Consider the following 14,593-nt stretch of genomic DNA (forward strand, 5'->3'; position numbering starts at 1 on the left):
TTGGTTTGATTGGTCTAAATAAAAGGATTTTTGTACCTAGTTTTTTTTTGTTGGTTGGTTGTTTAATTGCAAAACTCCAGGACTGAAGATAAGGTAGGGAAGTGGTGATATTTGATCTCTGACTCCCATGCATCCTTAATGAATAAGTCACTCAATACTTCTATGCCTGGTTTCCACAGTAATTAATAGTGATTTTTTATGTTTTCTTTTTCTTTTTTTTTTTTTTTAATAGCGATTTTTTAAAAAATGGTTACTATAGAGTGAGTTAAATGTCAGGCACTCAGGCTCTTCTCATAATATTGGAGTACATTCTCTATATAGAGTATCAATATTATCATCTCTTGTGTATGCTTAAGGCTGCACTGATAAAGATATCCAGAGCAATGGGAGGGCAGAATGGGCCCTGTTAGACATTGTGGACTGAGTGTAAGTTCATGCAGGCTTTTTGAAGAATACCATTTGGCTTGATTCCCAGAGGGCAGTTAGGCATCGTACATCTACTTTATACACATTTGCCTTTTGACTTAGTAATCCCATTGCTAGAAATTTTCCTGAGGATGGGTACACAGATGTTTGCCAAAATACCTTGCAAATATGTTCACTTCAACCAGAACGCCTAAGAGAAGACTAGATAAGCAAATGATGGCCCTTCCGTCTGTTCAGTAGGGTACAGCACAGCCATTGACGTGGCTGAGGTAGATATGCAGAGGCAGTCCTAGAAAGATTTTCAAATGAAAACCAGATATATTAATGTCCATAATATGATCCCTTTTGAGAAAAGAGTGTTGTGTTTGTGTGTGTGTTTTCCTGTTTGAAGCATCTACAGATAAAGACTAGATTGAACCATCAGAGTTTTTAATGGGATCCAGATTGGTGTGTCTACTTGGAATGGAGTTTCCTTAGAAATTCTGTTAAAGTAACTTATGGCTTAGCGTGGGTACCTCCAACCCTCCTATCTTTGAATGTATGTCCATTGGGAATTCACTTCTCCCTTAGGGCTCAAGTATAGAGAGCAGGTTGGTTGTGTCCTGGGTTCGTAGTGGCTTCAGCTGGCTGGGGCTTTCTCAGTGAGGGTAGAAAATGTTACTTTAGTCAGCTTCCTGAAATAGAAGCCTTCCTTGGTGGCTAAAGAATGGCAGGCCCTTCCCTGGTTTGGGTTCGTCTGGAAGAAAACCTGTATGAATTCAAGAAAATCTAAATTGATTTTTAAAAACTACTTGCCAAGATGAAGGTTAATAAATCCTTGGTGAAGTTTGGGCCACTTTAATGCATGAAAAAGAATGCCAAAGGTGCTTTCCCACCCCAAGTATTAATAATCCTGAAACTGGGATGAGTCTTGAAAATCAGTGATATGCGAAAACTTTGGTTCATAGTTTAATTAGCAACATTGTTTCTTTTTTTTCCCTTCTCTTCCCCTTCTCCAGATGTTGTGTTAGATTCAGTAAAAGTAGCAATTTTTAGGGTTAGTATGGTAGGCAGGCTCAGTACCAGTCTGCTTAGTTTAAGTAATATGTAGATATTATTTATATACATATTGATATAATAAGTATATAAAAGATTTTTCTGATCTAAACATGAGCTCTAAATCCCTTTATTCTTATGATTGGTTCATTGTTGTTCAGTCGTGTCTGACTCTTTGTGACCCATGGACTGCAGCATGCCAGGCTTTCCTGTCCTTCATGATCTCCTGGACCTTGCTCAAACTCATGTCTATTGAACTCATGGTCATTGAGTCAGTAATGCCATCCAGCCATCTCATCCTCTGTCGTCCCCTTCTCCACCTGCCTTCAATCTTTCCCAGTATCTGGGTCTTTTTCAGTGAGTCAGTTCTTTGCATCAGGCAGCCAAATTAATGGAGCTTCACCATCAGTTCTTCCTATGAATATTCAGGACTGATTTCCTTTATGATTGACTGGTTGGATCTCTTTGCAGTCCAAGGGACTCTCCAGTCTTCTCCAAACCACAGTCAAAGGATCAGTTCTTCAGTACTCAGCCTTCTTTATGGTCCAACTCTCATACCGTCCATGACTACTGGAAAAATGATAGCATTGAGTATACGGACCTTTGTCAGCGAAGTAATGTCTCTGCTTTTTAATATTTTGTCTAGGTTAGTCATAACTTTTCTTCCAAGGAGCAAGCGTCTTTTTGGTGGCTGCAGTCACCATCTGCAGTGATTTTGGAGCCCAAGAAAAGAAAGTCTCTCACTGCATTGTTTCCTTATCTGTTTGCCATGAAGTGATGGGACCGGATGCCATGATCTTAGTTTTTTGAATGTTGAGTTGTAAGCCAGCTTTTTCACTCTCTGCGTTCACCTTCATCAAGAGGCTCTTTAGTTCCTTTTTCCTTTCTGCCATAACAGTGGTGTCATCTGCATATCCAAGGTTATTGATATTCCTCCCAGCAATCTTCATTCCAGTTTGTGCTTCATCCAGGCAGACATTTCTCATGGATGTACTCTGTACATAAGTAAGCTGGGCTGGAAGAAGCACAAGCTGGAATCAAGATTGCCAGGAGAAATATCAATAACTTCAGATATGCAGATGACGCCACCCTTATGGCAGAAAGTGAAGAGGAACTAAAAAGCCTCTTGATGCAAGTGAAAGAGGAGAGTGAAAAAGTTGGCTTAAAGCTCAACATTCAGAAAATGAAGATCATGGCGTCCGGTCCCATCACTTCATGGCAAATAGATGGGGAAACAGTGGAAACAGTGTCAGTCTTTATTTTGGGGGGCTCCAAAACCACTGCAGATGGTGACTGCAGCCATGAAATTAAAGGACGCTTACTCCTCGGAAGGAAAGTTATGACCAACCTAGATAGCATATTCAAAAGCAGAGACATTACTTTGCCAACAAAGGTCCATCTAGTCAAGGCTATGGTTTTTCCAGTGGTTGTGTTTGGATGTGAGAGTTGGACTGTGAAGAAAGCTAAGCGCCGAAGAATTGATGCTTTTGAACTGTGATGTTGGAGAAGACTCTCGAGAGTCCCTTGGACTGCAAGGAGATCCAACCAGTCCATTCTGAAGGAGATCAGCCCTGGGATTTCTTTGGAAGGACTGATGCTAAAGCTGAAGCTCCAATACTTTGGCCACCTGATGCAAAGAGTTGATTCATTGGAAAAGACTCTGATGCTGGGAGGGATTGGGGGCAGGAGGAGAAGGGGATGCCAGAGGATGAGATGGCTGGCTGGCATCACTGACTCGATGGACAGGGAGGCCTGGCGTGCTGCAATTCATGGAGTCGCAAAGAGTCGGACACGACTGAGCGACTGAACTGAACTGAAGCACGGTGACAATATACAACCTTGATGTACTCCCTTCCCAATTTGGAACTAGTCTGTTTTGTCATGTCCAGCCAGTTCTGTAGCTTCTTGACCTGCATACAGGTTTCTCAGGAGGCAGGTAAGGTATTCCCATCTCTTTCAGAATTTTCCATGGTTTGTTGTAATCCACACAAAGGCTTTAGCATAGTCAATAAAACAGAAGTAGATGTTTTTTCTGGAATTCTCTTGCTTTTTTTTATGATCCAGCAGATGTTGGCCATTTGATCTCTGGTTTGTCTGCCTTTTCTAAATCCAGCTTATACATCTGGAGGTTCTTGGTTCACATACTGTTGAAACCTGGCTTGGAGAATTTTGAGCATTACTTTACTAGAATGTGACATGAGTGTAACTGAGCAGTAGTTTGAGCATTCTTTAGCATTGCCTTTCTTTGGGATTGGAATGAAAACTGACCTTTTCCAGTCCTGTGGCCACTGCTGAGTTTTCCAAATTTGCTGGCACATTGAGTGCAGCACTTTCACAGCATCATCTTTCAGGATTTAAAAGAGCTCAACTGGAATGCTATCACCTCCACTAGCTTTGTTTGTAGTGATGCTTTCTAAGGCCCACTTGACTTCACATTCCAAGATGTCTGGCACATTCCAAGATGTCTGGCTCTAGGTGAGTGATCACACCATTGTGCTTATTTGGGTCATTAAGATCTTTTTTGTATAGTTCTTCTGTGTATTCTTGCCACCTCTTTTTAATCTCGTCTGCTTATGTTAGATCCATACCATTTCTGTCCTTTATTGAGTTCATCTTTGCATGAAATGTTCCCTTGGTGTCTCTGATTTTCTTGAAGATTTCTCTAGTCTTTCCCATTCTATTGTTTTCCTCTATTTCTTTACATTGTTCCCTTAGGAAGGCTTTCTTATCTCTCCTTGCTATTCTTTGGAACTCTGCATTTGAATGGGTATACCTCTCCTTTTCTCCTTTGCCTGTTGCTTCTCTTCTTTTCTCAGCTATTTGTAAGGCCTCCTCAGACAGCAATTTTGCCTCTTTGCATTTGTTTTTCTTGGAGATGGTTTTGATCACCATCTCCTGTACAATGTTATGAACCTCCGTCCATAGTTCTTCTGGCACTCTATCAGATCTAATCCCTTTAATTTATTTGTCACTTCCATTGTATAATTTGCTTTAGGTCATACCTGAATGGCCTCGTGGTTTTCCCCTGTGTTCTTCAATTTAAGTCTGAACTGGCAATAAGGAGTTCATGATCTGAGCCACAGTCAGCTCCCTGTCTTGTTTTTGCTGACTGTATAGAGCTTCTCCATCTTTGGCTGCAAGGAATGTAATCAATCTGATTTCAGTAATGACAGACTGGTGATGTCCATGTGTAGAGTCATCTGTTGTGTTGTAGGAAGAGGATGTTTTCTATGACCAGTCTGTTCATTTATTACCCCTAAAATCGGTTTATGTGAAAAGTTCAATACATTTTATGTTTTAATAGTGCAGTGGTATAAACTCAAAGTCTCCTAATGTTTGAATTTGTTGTTGTTTTTCAGTCATTAAGTCATGTGTGAATCTTTTTGACCCCATGGACTGCAGCACACTAGGCTTCCCTGTCCTTCATTGTCTCCTGAAGTTTGCTGAAACTCATGTCCATTTGGTCAGTGATACTGTCCAACCATCTCATCCTCTGCTGTCCCCTTCTTCTCCTTTTGCCTTCAACCTTTCCCAGCATCAGGGTCTTTTCCAGTGAGTCATGTCTTCGCACCAGGTGGTTAAAGTATTGGAACTTCAGCTTCAGCAGCATTCTTTCCAATGAATATTCAGGGTTGATTTCCTTTAGGATTGACATATTTGATCTCTTTACAGTCCAAGGGACTCTCATTAGTCTTTTCCAGCACCACAGTTCAGAAGCATCAATTATTTGGTGCTAAGCCTTCTTTCTAGTCCAACTCTCACATCCATTTGTGACTACTGGAAAAACCATAGTTTTGACTATACAGACCTTTGTTGGCAAAGTGATATCTCTGCATTTTAATACGCTGTCTAGGTTTGTCATAGCTTTCCTTCCAAGGAGCAAGATGCTGAATTATGGTCTTGTTAGCTTTCTTGTGGTAATTCATTCTCCCCTCCCCGCCTTTTTTTTTACTGCTGTATTTTGGCTCCTTGGAAAGATATTTAATTGATGATTTCAAAAAAAAATTTTTTTAAGACTTTTAGAGCAATTTGAGAGGAAGCCAAATTAAGAAGAAGGTACAAAGATTTTTCTATCTATTTTCTGCCCCCACACATGCACAGCCTCCTTGTTACCTACATCCCCCATCATAGTAGCACATTCATTATAACTGATGAACCTACAGTGACACTGCTCACTCCTGGTAGGTACAGATGTAGCCATCACTGTAGCGTCATACAGAGTGTTTTCATTGCCCTAAAACCCTCTGTCCTCGACCTATTCACTCTTCCCTGCTCCAGAACCTGGCAACTCCTGAGGTTCCTTCATGTCTTTTCATACCTTGATAGCACATTTTTTTTTTTAAGTGCAGAATAATATTTCACAGTCTGGATGTACCACAGTATTTCAGGTCGCCTACTGAAGAACACCTCAATTGCGTCCTAGTTTTGGCAGTTATGAGTAGTTATGCTGTAGACATCTGTGTGCAGGGCTTTGTGTGGACTTATGTGTTTAGCTCCATTGCATAAATACCATGGGATGCAATTGCTGTATCACATGGTAAGAGTATGTTTAGTTTTGTAGCTGTAAGCCATGCCTGCCATCTCCAGGGAACTACAAAATGGAGGGCCCTGTTTCTGGAGCCTGCTAGGTATCTGGAAGCCCACAGGCAGGGCCTTGTGGTGGCTCTGTTCTTTGCTGGATCTGCTAAGCACTTCCACTTGCCTCTGGCTCCCCTTGAGATAAGAGGAAACAGCGTCATGTCCACTTGCTTGTTTGAGGTATCTGAGGAGGTAAAGCTATTGTAATCACTCTTCTAGACATTGTGTTACGTAACATGACTGTGTCAGCAGAGGCTGAGAGGGAAGGGTAATGACTTTTAGAAGGGAATTAAATCAGGAACCAGTCCTAGATAATGACAGGTCAAAACTATAAGGTAACCAGGATGGCAAAGAAATGGTCAGCTGTGTTTCTCGGGTTTTATTATTTATAATTTTATATATGTATGGCTCTGCTGGGTCCTCATTGCTGCACCTGCTTTTCTCTAGTTGCGGAAAGCGGGAGCTCCTGTTGCGGCGTGTGGGCTCTCGGGCTTCAGTAGCTGAGGCATGTGGGCTCAGTAGTTGTGGCACCTGGGCCTAGTTGCTCCGTGGCATGTGGGGTCCTCCAGATCAGGGACTGATCCCATGCCTTCTGCATTGGCAGGCAGATTCTTTACCACTGAGCCACCAGGGGAGTCCCCAAATGTGTTTTTTAAACAGATTACATTACAGTCCTGACTCTTCCAGAAAAACCAGAGCCATTAGTCTTTCACCTGTTGAGACATGAACTGTCTTGGTTTAAGAAAAGGAGCATGTCTTTAACAGACAATGCTTCTCAGATTTCTTGTGTGTCTTAAGGAAAGCTGCTTTTTGAGCAGGAAGGAAATAGCCAGACCATGACCTGGAGACTGTGTCACTCACCCACCGGCCCCATGCGGTGTGGGCAGCCCTGTCATGAGGGCTGTCTGCTGGTGGACTGCACAGTTCCTGGTGGTGAGAACATTCCCTTTCCCATTCTGCATCAGCCCCTGCAGATCCTCATCCATTTCAATGGCTGCACAGTGCCCATAATTTATTACTCCATTCTGGGACATTTTGGTTGCTCCCACTTCGCTATTATAGATGAGGTTAACATGAACTCCTCATTCTGGGGTTCCCAATACCCAGGGTGAAGCTTTGTCTTTGAGGAGAAACAGTTCTGGTAGATCTTCCAAATCCAACTCCAACGAGGCTTTTGCCTGCCTTCCAGGCCCTTCTCATGTTCTAGAGTTGTCCTGATGTCTTGGTCGTTTGTCTGAATACCATTGGCATCTCCTGGAGCGAGGGACAAGGGACTGGGAATAGTGAACCTTGTCTTCTAATTAGACTTCGGGATATAAAATCAGTTAAATTGTTTAAGGGAAAGAGAAATTATCAAGGATTCTGAAAGATGGGCATCTCTGCCTGTCTCTTCTAAACCTGGAATAAAGACGGTTATTCTTGGAGGTGATTACAGGTCCAGTTTCTGGGGGAGAGTTGATCCCATGGGTAATCTGGTCTCTAGTGAAATGATGTGTGTAAAGCTTCTGGCACAGTAGCGGGCACACAGTGAGCACTGGATGAGTGACAGGTGCCAATTTTAAATTGTCGCCTTCTGGTGGGAGGCCTCCTCCCTCATTCGGCTGTTTTTGTTTGTTCCTCAGAGAATCACATTTTGGAAGACGTGAACAAATGTGTCATTGCTCTCCAAGAGAAAGATGTGGATGGGCTGGACCGCACAGCTGGTGCAATTCGAGGCCGGGCTGCCCGGGTCATTCATGTCGTCACCTCAGAGATGGACAACTATGAACCAGGGGTCTACACAGAGAAGGTGCTGGAAGCAACCAAGCTGCTCTCCAACACAGGTGCGGGATTCCCTCCCTTACCTGTGCTCCTCACATACAGATGGCCCTGTGGTTAGGAAGTAGGACATTGGGACTCAGTTTGATTTTCGGTCAAGAGTTCTGGAAGGTACATCAGATTGATGAGTCATTGGTCAGCCACAGTAAGACCACACAAACATGTTTCCCTTATTTGTGTCCCACAGGTAGTAATGGGAGTCACTCTAAACTCAGTATTTTAAGATGAACTTCTGAGTTATATCTCTAGTTAATGAACACACTAAATTAAGGAGGGTCCCATTCTAGCAAGGCCTCTGCTGCTGCTGCTAAGTCACTTCAGTCCTGTCCGACTCTGTGTGACCCCATAGACACAGCAGCCCACCAGGCTCCCCCGTCCCTGGGATTCTCCAGGCAAGAACACTGGAGTGGGTTGCCATTTCCTTCTCCAATGCACGAAAGTGAAAAGTGAAAGTGAAGTCGCTCAGTCGTGTCTAACTCTTAGTGACCCCATGGACTGCTGCCCACCAGGCTCCTCAGTCCAAATCCCAATTCAAATTCTCAGCCATCTAAATCCTGTGTTGCAGAATCTGGCCAGAGACAAAGAAGAGGATTCAAGTCTTTGTAAAATATGGCATTTAATTTATTTGAACCATAAATACCCCTCACATAGGTAGAAGCAGAGGCTCTTCATCTTCCACTCTGCCTCTCTGCATCTGACTGAGGGATTTAGGAGGGCTGGTGGTGATGTTATCATCTCTTTTCTCCACAGTCATGCCGCGTTTTACTGAGCAAGTGGAAGCGGCTGTGGAAGCCCTCAGCTCAGACCCTGCCCAGCCCATGGATGAAAACGAGTTTATCGATGCCTCCCGCCTGGTGTATGATGGCATCCGGGACATCAGGAAAGCGGTGTTGATGATAAGGGTGAGTAACTGCATTTCAGATGTTTTAACAGCTTCCTTCTTATCATTTGCTAAACTTGAGCAATGCATCATTCTGGAACTCAACAGATGTGTTGGCAGTATATTAAAACCATGAATCTAAGGGCTGTTAGGAGGAGATATGTTTAATTACGTTGTCTAAAATGACTTTTACTTGCAAGTTAGAGCCCAAACTTGGGCTGAGAAAAGGGGACCTAGTATGAGTTGAGGCTTCCTCTTGAGTTAAAGGGCAGTGACAGAAAATAAAGGCTCCTCAGTGAAGGGAGTATTTCCTTTATTCAGGTTGAAGCTGTTCTTTACATGTAGCACTCCTCACCTCAGAAGGGTGGCAGGCAGGCAGGGGACTAGAGCCCCAGGGTGTTGAGGGGGAGGATGAGGGGCTGTGCAGCCCTCGGTGATGCTCCTGATCTCAGGGCCAAGTGTCGAGCCCTCTAACCATGGCTGAAGGGAAGTGCCACCCACTCTGGGCTCCGTTTGACCTGTCTTCTCTGAGCCAGCGGCAGTTCTCACCATCTGAGACAGTGTCTGGGGTCCCCTGGGTATGAACAATGGGGTTTTGAGAAACCACCACCTCCTCTGTGATCATCCTGTGTCTTAGGCTGGGACTCACATAGCAGCTGATCCCTCACACGCTGTTCTGAACATGAATGTGTTGCTCTGGAAGCTGAGAGCAGGACCTGTGCCAAGCTTTCCCGGGGTCACCTGGATGCCCCCAGGCTCGGGCCAGGCCTGCTGAGTAGACGGCTGCTGGGCTCTGTTGACAGTCTAGTCATGTCAGGGAGTTTCCATTACACCTTCATGGTTTGCTGGTCACACCTTCCAAGATGGACAGGGTTGTGTCCCCCTTTTTACCAGAGGCCATTCCTAAGGTAGTTGCATCAGGCTGGATGCATTCTGTATGTAACGTAGAAACACTTGGGCATTACTGCACTCCTCTCAGGGGTAAGGAGCAACGAGAATGGCTCAAGGGTTGTATGGCTGGCTGCTGGCTGTTCCTGCAGGCCCAGGTCACCTGCACATACTGGGGGTTGGGAGGGGATCTGGGGGAGCCTGTTGCTTTCTTCACCCCTGCTGCTGTGCTGGAGGGCAGCCCATGCTCAGGGAGGCCTGGCCTCCAGAGGTGCGAAGGGATCCCTGGGTCAAGCGCACCAGTGTGGCAAAATGCAGCCCTGTTTTTCCAAAGTTCTTTGCGTGCAGACAGAGAATAGAAGAAACATTAATAATCATGAGTTGTTGAGTGTCTGAGGTGAATGCCTTTGGGGTTTTAAATGAGCTGGCACTGCACACACCCCAGGATACCTGCACATCTAGGGCCTGTTCTGTGGAAGCAGGATTCCTCCTCACATCTGAGACTCTCAGCAAGTTCCCTCATCTCTCTTAAGATGCAGATGATGGTGTTGATAGCTTTAGATGGGATGAATTGGAGATAATGTGCTCAGGTCAGGACCTGGCATGTAGTAGCTGTTTCTTGTGTGCTTACTGCTGTGTTGGATCGTTAAGTATGAGAGGCCCTGGCAGGTGTGGTGAAATGGAACCTGGGTGTGGTCACCTGGGAGGGCTCAGAGAACAAGGACAAGTAGGTCTGTAGCAGCCTTGGTTTAGCTCCTTTTTGTCTTGATTTAATCCAGGAACCATCCTTCCAACCCCGGGGCCTCTTGGTTTCTTGATGTCTTGTCCTCCCCCATACTCAGCCTCTTTTGCCTACTCTTGCCTGGTCTTTGTCATAACCAGCATCTCCATCATCCCTTCGATCAGCTGCTTGCTCCCTTTGGTTCTGTGACTCCCAACAGTGCTTTGAGTCCGTCGAGATCTTCAGCTGGTTGGTCCTCCCCACTTGCAACCCTCACTCAGCCCCTCGGGTCCTTGCCTCACTCCTATTCCAGCTTCTGTTTCATCAGTACAATCTCTCTTGCACCTTTTTACTCCCCTTATTTGCCTTTCAAAATACAACCCTAGTGAAATTCTGTCTCCTGCTGAACGTGGTGCATAAAAATACAGTCATCTGACTGGGGTCACTGGACCCAGGATGTCAGGGGACTGTTGGTGCTACACAGCCATAGAGTCTGGGAACACTTCATACCTTCTCCCCTTTCCCCACCTGTGCCCCATCCTACCTGTCTGGCCCTGGTATCCATTTCACTGAGGATCCTAAAAAAATGAAAGTGAAGTCACTCAGTCATGTCCAACTCTGCGACCCTATGGGCTGTAGCCCACCAGGCTCCTCCTCCATCCATGGGATTTTCCAGGCAAGAATACTGGAGTGGATTGCCTTTTTCTTCTCCAGTGGATCTGCCCAACCCAGGGATCGAACCTGGGTCTCCCACATTTCAGGCAGATGCTTCACCCTCTGAACCACCAGGGATTCATCGTTCCCGAGGATCCTGAGGTGGTTTAAACATCTGCTCCTGGCTGAGCCTGTTCCCTGCGCTGGGTCTCGCTCCCTATTTCTCCAGCACTTTTCCCCCAGCAGACAAACATGCCTTAATGTCGCCCATTGTAAGAAAATCCGCTGGCCCCCTCCTCCTCAGTCTTGCTGGTTTCTCCTCATCCTTCATCTTCACAGCCCGTGACCACGGGTACACCCTGTAGCATAGTTTCTCACCTGTCTCTTTTCTGACTGTACTCATTCACTTGGAGCATAAAGATGAGAGAAAACCAGCGAGAGGCTGACTCCCATGGTCCACTCCAGCCACCCTGCTTGCTGCCCCTTGCTTGTCATCCCCAAAGTGAGCTCCGCATCTCTCCACCCTGCTCTCTCATCAGTTGATGGCACGTCTGTCTTCCACTTGCTTAGGCCCAAATTTTAGATTCACCTTTGATTCCACTTTTTGCCTCATACACTGAATCGGATTTATCAGCAGAGCCTGTTGGGTCTACCTTCACAATAAGTAGTGATTCTGAACACGGTTCCTGCCCTGGTCTAGGCCACCAGCACCTCTCACCTGGATTCATGCACCTGCTTCTCAGTCTTGCTCTTCACATCCTTGGGTGCCTGCAGTCTTATATCTGTGAGAGCGGGGATGTTTGTCTCTGTCATTCTGTACCTTACGAGCCCAGAACTGCTTGCTTGGCACACAGAGATTCAACAAGTGAATGAACAGATAGAAGATAATTTGGTTTCCCTAATTTGGTTTCCCTGGTAAGAACAGTTCTTCGGTCTGTGATGGGCTATGGAGGAAGGTAGGGAAGTAGAGATCCTGTTAAGAGGCACCCCTCACTAAAGGCTCAAGTGTCTGTCACTCCAGAATCACAATGGCCAACAGCAGCTGGACTCCAGGTGTTGCACTGACGTGTAACTCACTGGTGCCTCAGGTGACCCCCATTGTCCTCACTTTCACACGGAGGGCCCGGCCCAGCCTTCACGTGTGTACAAACCCAACATACTCTGGGCAGTCTGGATGCTTCCTCACAGGAAGCCCTCAGGCTGGGGTTGGATTAGGTCCTGGTGCAGATGAGGGACTCGCCTCACTGCCCTCTTGTCATAGGCCGACCGGCTGGGCCAAGAGCCAACCCCAGCTGTTCTGCCTGCTGCCCTGTTGCTGATAATTTCCCGAAGATTACATTATGTTTCAAGTCAGTAGCTAATCACGAGAGGCTGGAGGGTGTACAAAATAAGAATTTTTATTTCATAATTAAAGCAAAAAAGTGATCAGTTCCTTTGGTATTTACTCAGACTTTATCTGCCATATTCTCTTTTCCTTTAATAAAAGTACATAAAAACACACTGCCTGTTTTTACTCCTCAGATCAACCTTTGCTAACCTAAGAGGAATCCCAGTATTAATTCAGTTAATTTTCTTTTTTCCATTAAAAAATGGCAAAGTTATAAGAATCTGTTTAATGTATGAAACTGCTATTTTTACTACAGTACGTTTTCCACCCAGAACAACTCTCACATTTGTCTTAAGATGCAGGTGTTGGAGAAGTACATGAAGTGAAAACCTTTTGTCAAGCAGAGTCTTGACTCTTTGGTAGAGACTGAAACCCTCCAGATCCTTTGGGAATGCTGGTGTGGTGCCTTTGCTCGCTGTCTGTTGAATGGACTGCTTGGCACATGCATCGGTGAAGCAGGGTTCAAATATTGAGCAGCTTTAACTTTATTCCTCATGGCTGTTTGGAATATTGCAGAAAATTCTGGATGTCTTTACGTCAGACCCTGGGGCTGTGGGCCCAGGGGCTCGGGGCTGCTGGTGGCCCAGGGTTGTGTTTGACTTGTCATTTCTGTCTTGGTGGCAGACCCCTGAGGAGCTGGATGACTCTGACTTTGAGACGGAAGACTTCGATGTCAGAAGCAGGACAAGTGTCCAGACAGAAGATGACCAGCTAATAGCTGGCCAGAGTGCCCGGGTAAGGACCAGGTTTAACTTGTCCTGCAGACCTTCCTGTCTCTCCCTGTTCTTAGCTTTTTCTTTTCTAGAAAAAAACTCTCATTATTGAAAACACCATTTTTCCTCTCATTTACTCTGGCAGTGGAACCTTATCCTAAAGTTGTGGCACCTGCTAGTCCATTGTAGGTTCATCCAGAATGTCTCCTCAGCGAGAGCAGCGCAAGAACATGGCCCCCTCAGCTGTACCCTGAGGCTTTGGTTTATGAAGAGCCCCGAGTCAGGAAAGCGCTATGCTCCAGTCAATGCAATGTTTGTTAATAGGACAGTGAAACTCAAAAAAGATTGCTGTCTTTGCCTATCTCAATGATACCACGGGCATGAACTATTTAATTATTCATGGGGAAAAAAATAACAGTGGTACATTCAAGAAAATCAGAGCCATTGCATTCATTTGAGTCGTTAAATCTTCAATCAATTGCATTTATGTTTTTGGGAGGATGCCAAGAAATATTACTAAGGAGTCTTTTTTCACCCCTTAGAAGTCGTTTTGAACAGCGGGTTCATCTCTGCTTTAAGCCCCACTGGGTCCTAGCCCTTGGGGAGCTGAGTCGAGAGGAGCCCTAGGCCTGAGTCTGGGGCTTGAGGTCGGCAGCGGGCCTCCAGGTGCTGCAGGCTCAGGTGTGAGTGCTGTCTTGAGTGCCTGAGAAGTGTGCTCTGCAGCAGGTTCTCTCCTGCCTCCTTTAAAACTTACATTTTAAGACTACTGGGTCATCTTGGAAAGTTGGAGATGTATATACTGACACCAGGGAAAGGCCTGCATGCATTAGCCCCTCCCTCATCCCCATGGCAGGAGGCGAGGGTGACATTTTTTTTTTTTTAAGGTTAATGGAAGTTTATTTTTCTTCAAAGTAATTTTATTGGAGTATAGTTGATTAACAATGTTATGTTAACTTCAGGTGTACAGTAAAGTGATTCAGTTATACACATATTCATTCTTTTTTAGATTCTTTCATAGGTTATCACAGAATATTGAGTAGAATTTGCTGTGCTATACAGTATGTCCTTGGTTATATGTATAAAATACTGTATGTTCATGCCAAGCTCCTGATGTACCCACACCCCATCACGTTTCCCCTTTGGTAATCAACCCTAAGTTTGTTCTCAAAGTCTGTTTCTGTTTTGTAAATAAGTTCATTTGTATCTTTTTTAAAAAAAAATCCGATTCCACGTATGTCTAATATAATGTGATATTTGTCTTCCTGACTTCAGAAGATGAAACTTTTAAAGAATTAAGCAGGTTTTGTCCCTGTGCAGGTGTGATCAGGAAGCTTGTACATTAGCCTGCAACCCCTCACACCGTTATTCTTGAAAGTGGGTCGGGAAGCTATAAACTTCACAAAATGAGAATAAATGGTTCTTCAGGCAAAATGAAACCTATTAAAGCACCATCCTACCTATGTCATAGATTGCTTGGTGGAAATATTCTTGGT

General features: G+C 44.9%; 1 protein-coding gene across 4 annotated transcripts in view; it reads left to right on the top strand.

Annotated features, from left to right (window-relative positions):
• The window catches only part of CTNNA1 (catenin alpha 1), a 329,686-nt gene that overhangs the window by 311,083 nt on the left and 4,010 nt on the right, over positions 1–14,593 (top strand). For 3 of the 4 annotated variants that reach the window (XM_055554916.1, XM_055554907.1, XM_055554919.1), the window contains 3 exons: positions 7,662–7,862; positions 8,608–8,759; positions 13,012–13,122. In XM_055554916.1, the coding sequence (XP_055410891.1) occupies positions 7,662–7,862; positions 8,608–8,759; positions 13,012–13,122 (464 nt within the window). Of the gene's footprint in view, positions 1–7,661; positions 7,863–8,607; positions 8,760–13,011; positions 13,123–13,245; positions 14,479–14,593 lie in introns of those variants that run through there. The other variant, XM_055554917.1, reaches the window with a different exon arrangement.

The sequence above is a fragment of the Bubalus kerabau genome, chromosome 1 (genome assembly GCF_029407905.1).
Source record: "Bubalus kerabau isolate K-KA32 ecotype Philippines breed swamp buffalo chromosome 1, PCC_UOA_SB_1v2, whole genome shotgun sequence".
NCBI classification, from domain to species: domain Eukaryota; kingdom Metazoa; phylum Chordata; class Mammalia; order Artiodactyla; family Bovidae; genus Bubalus; species Bubalus kerabau.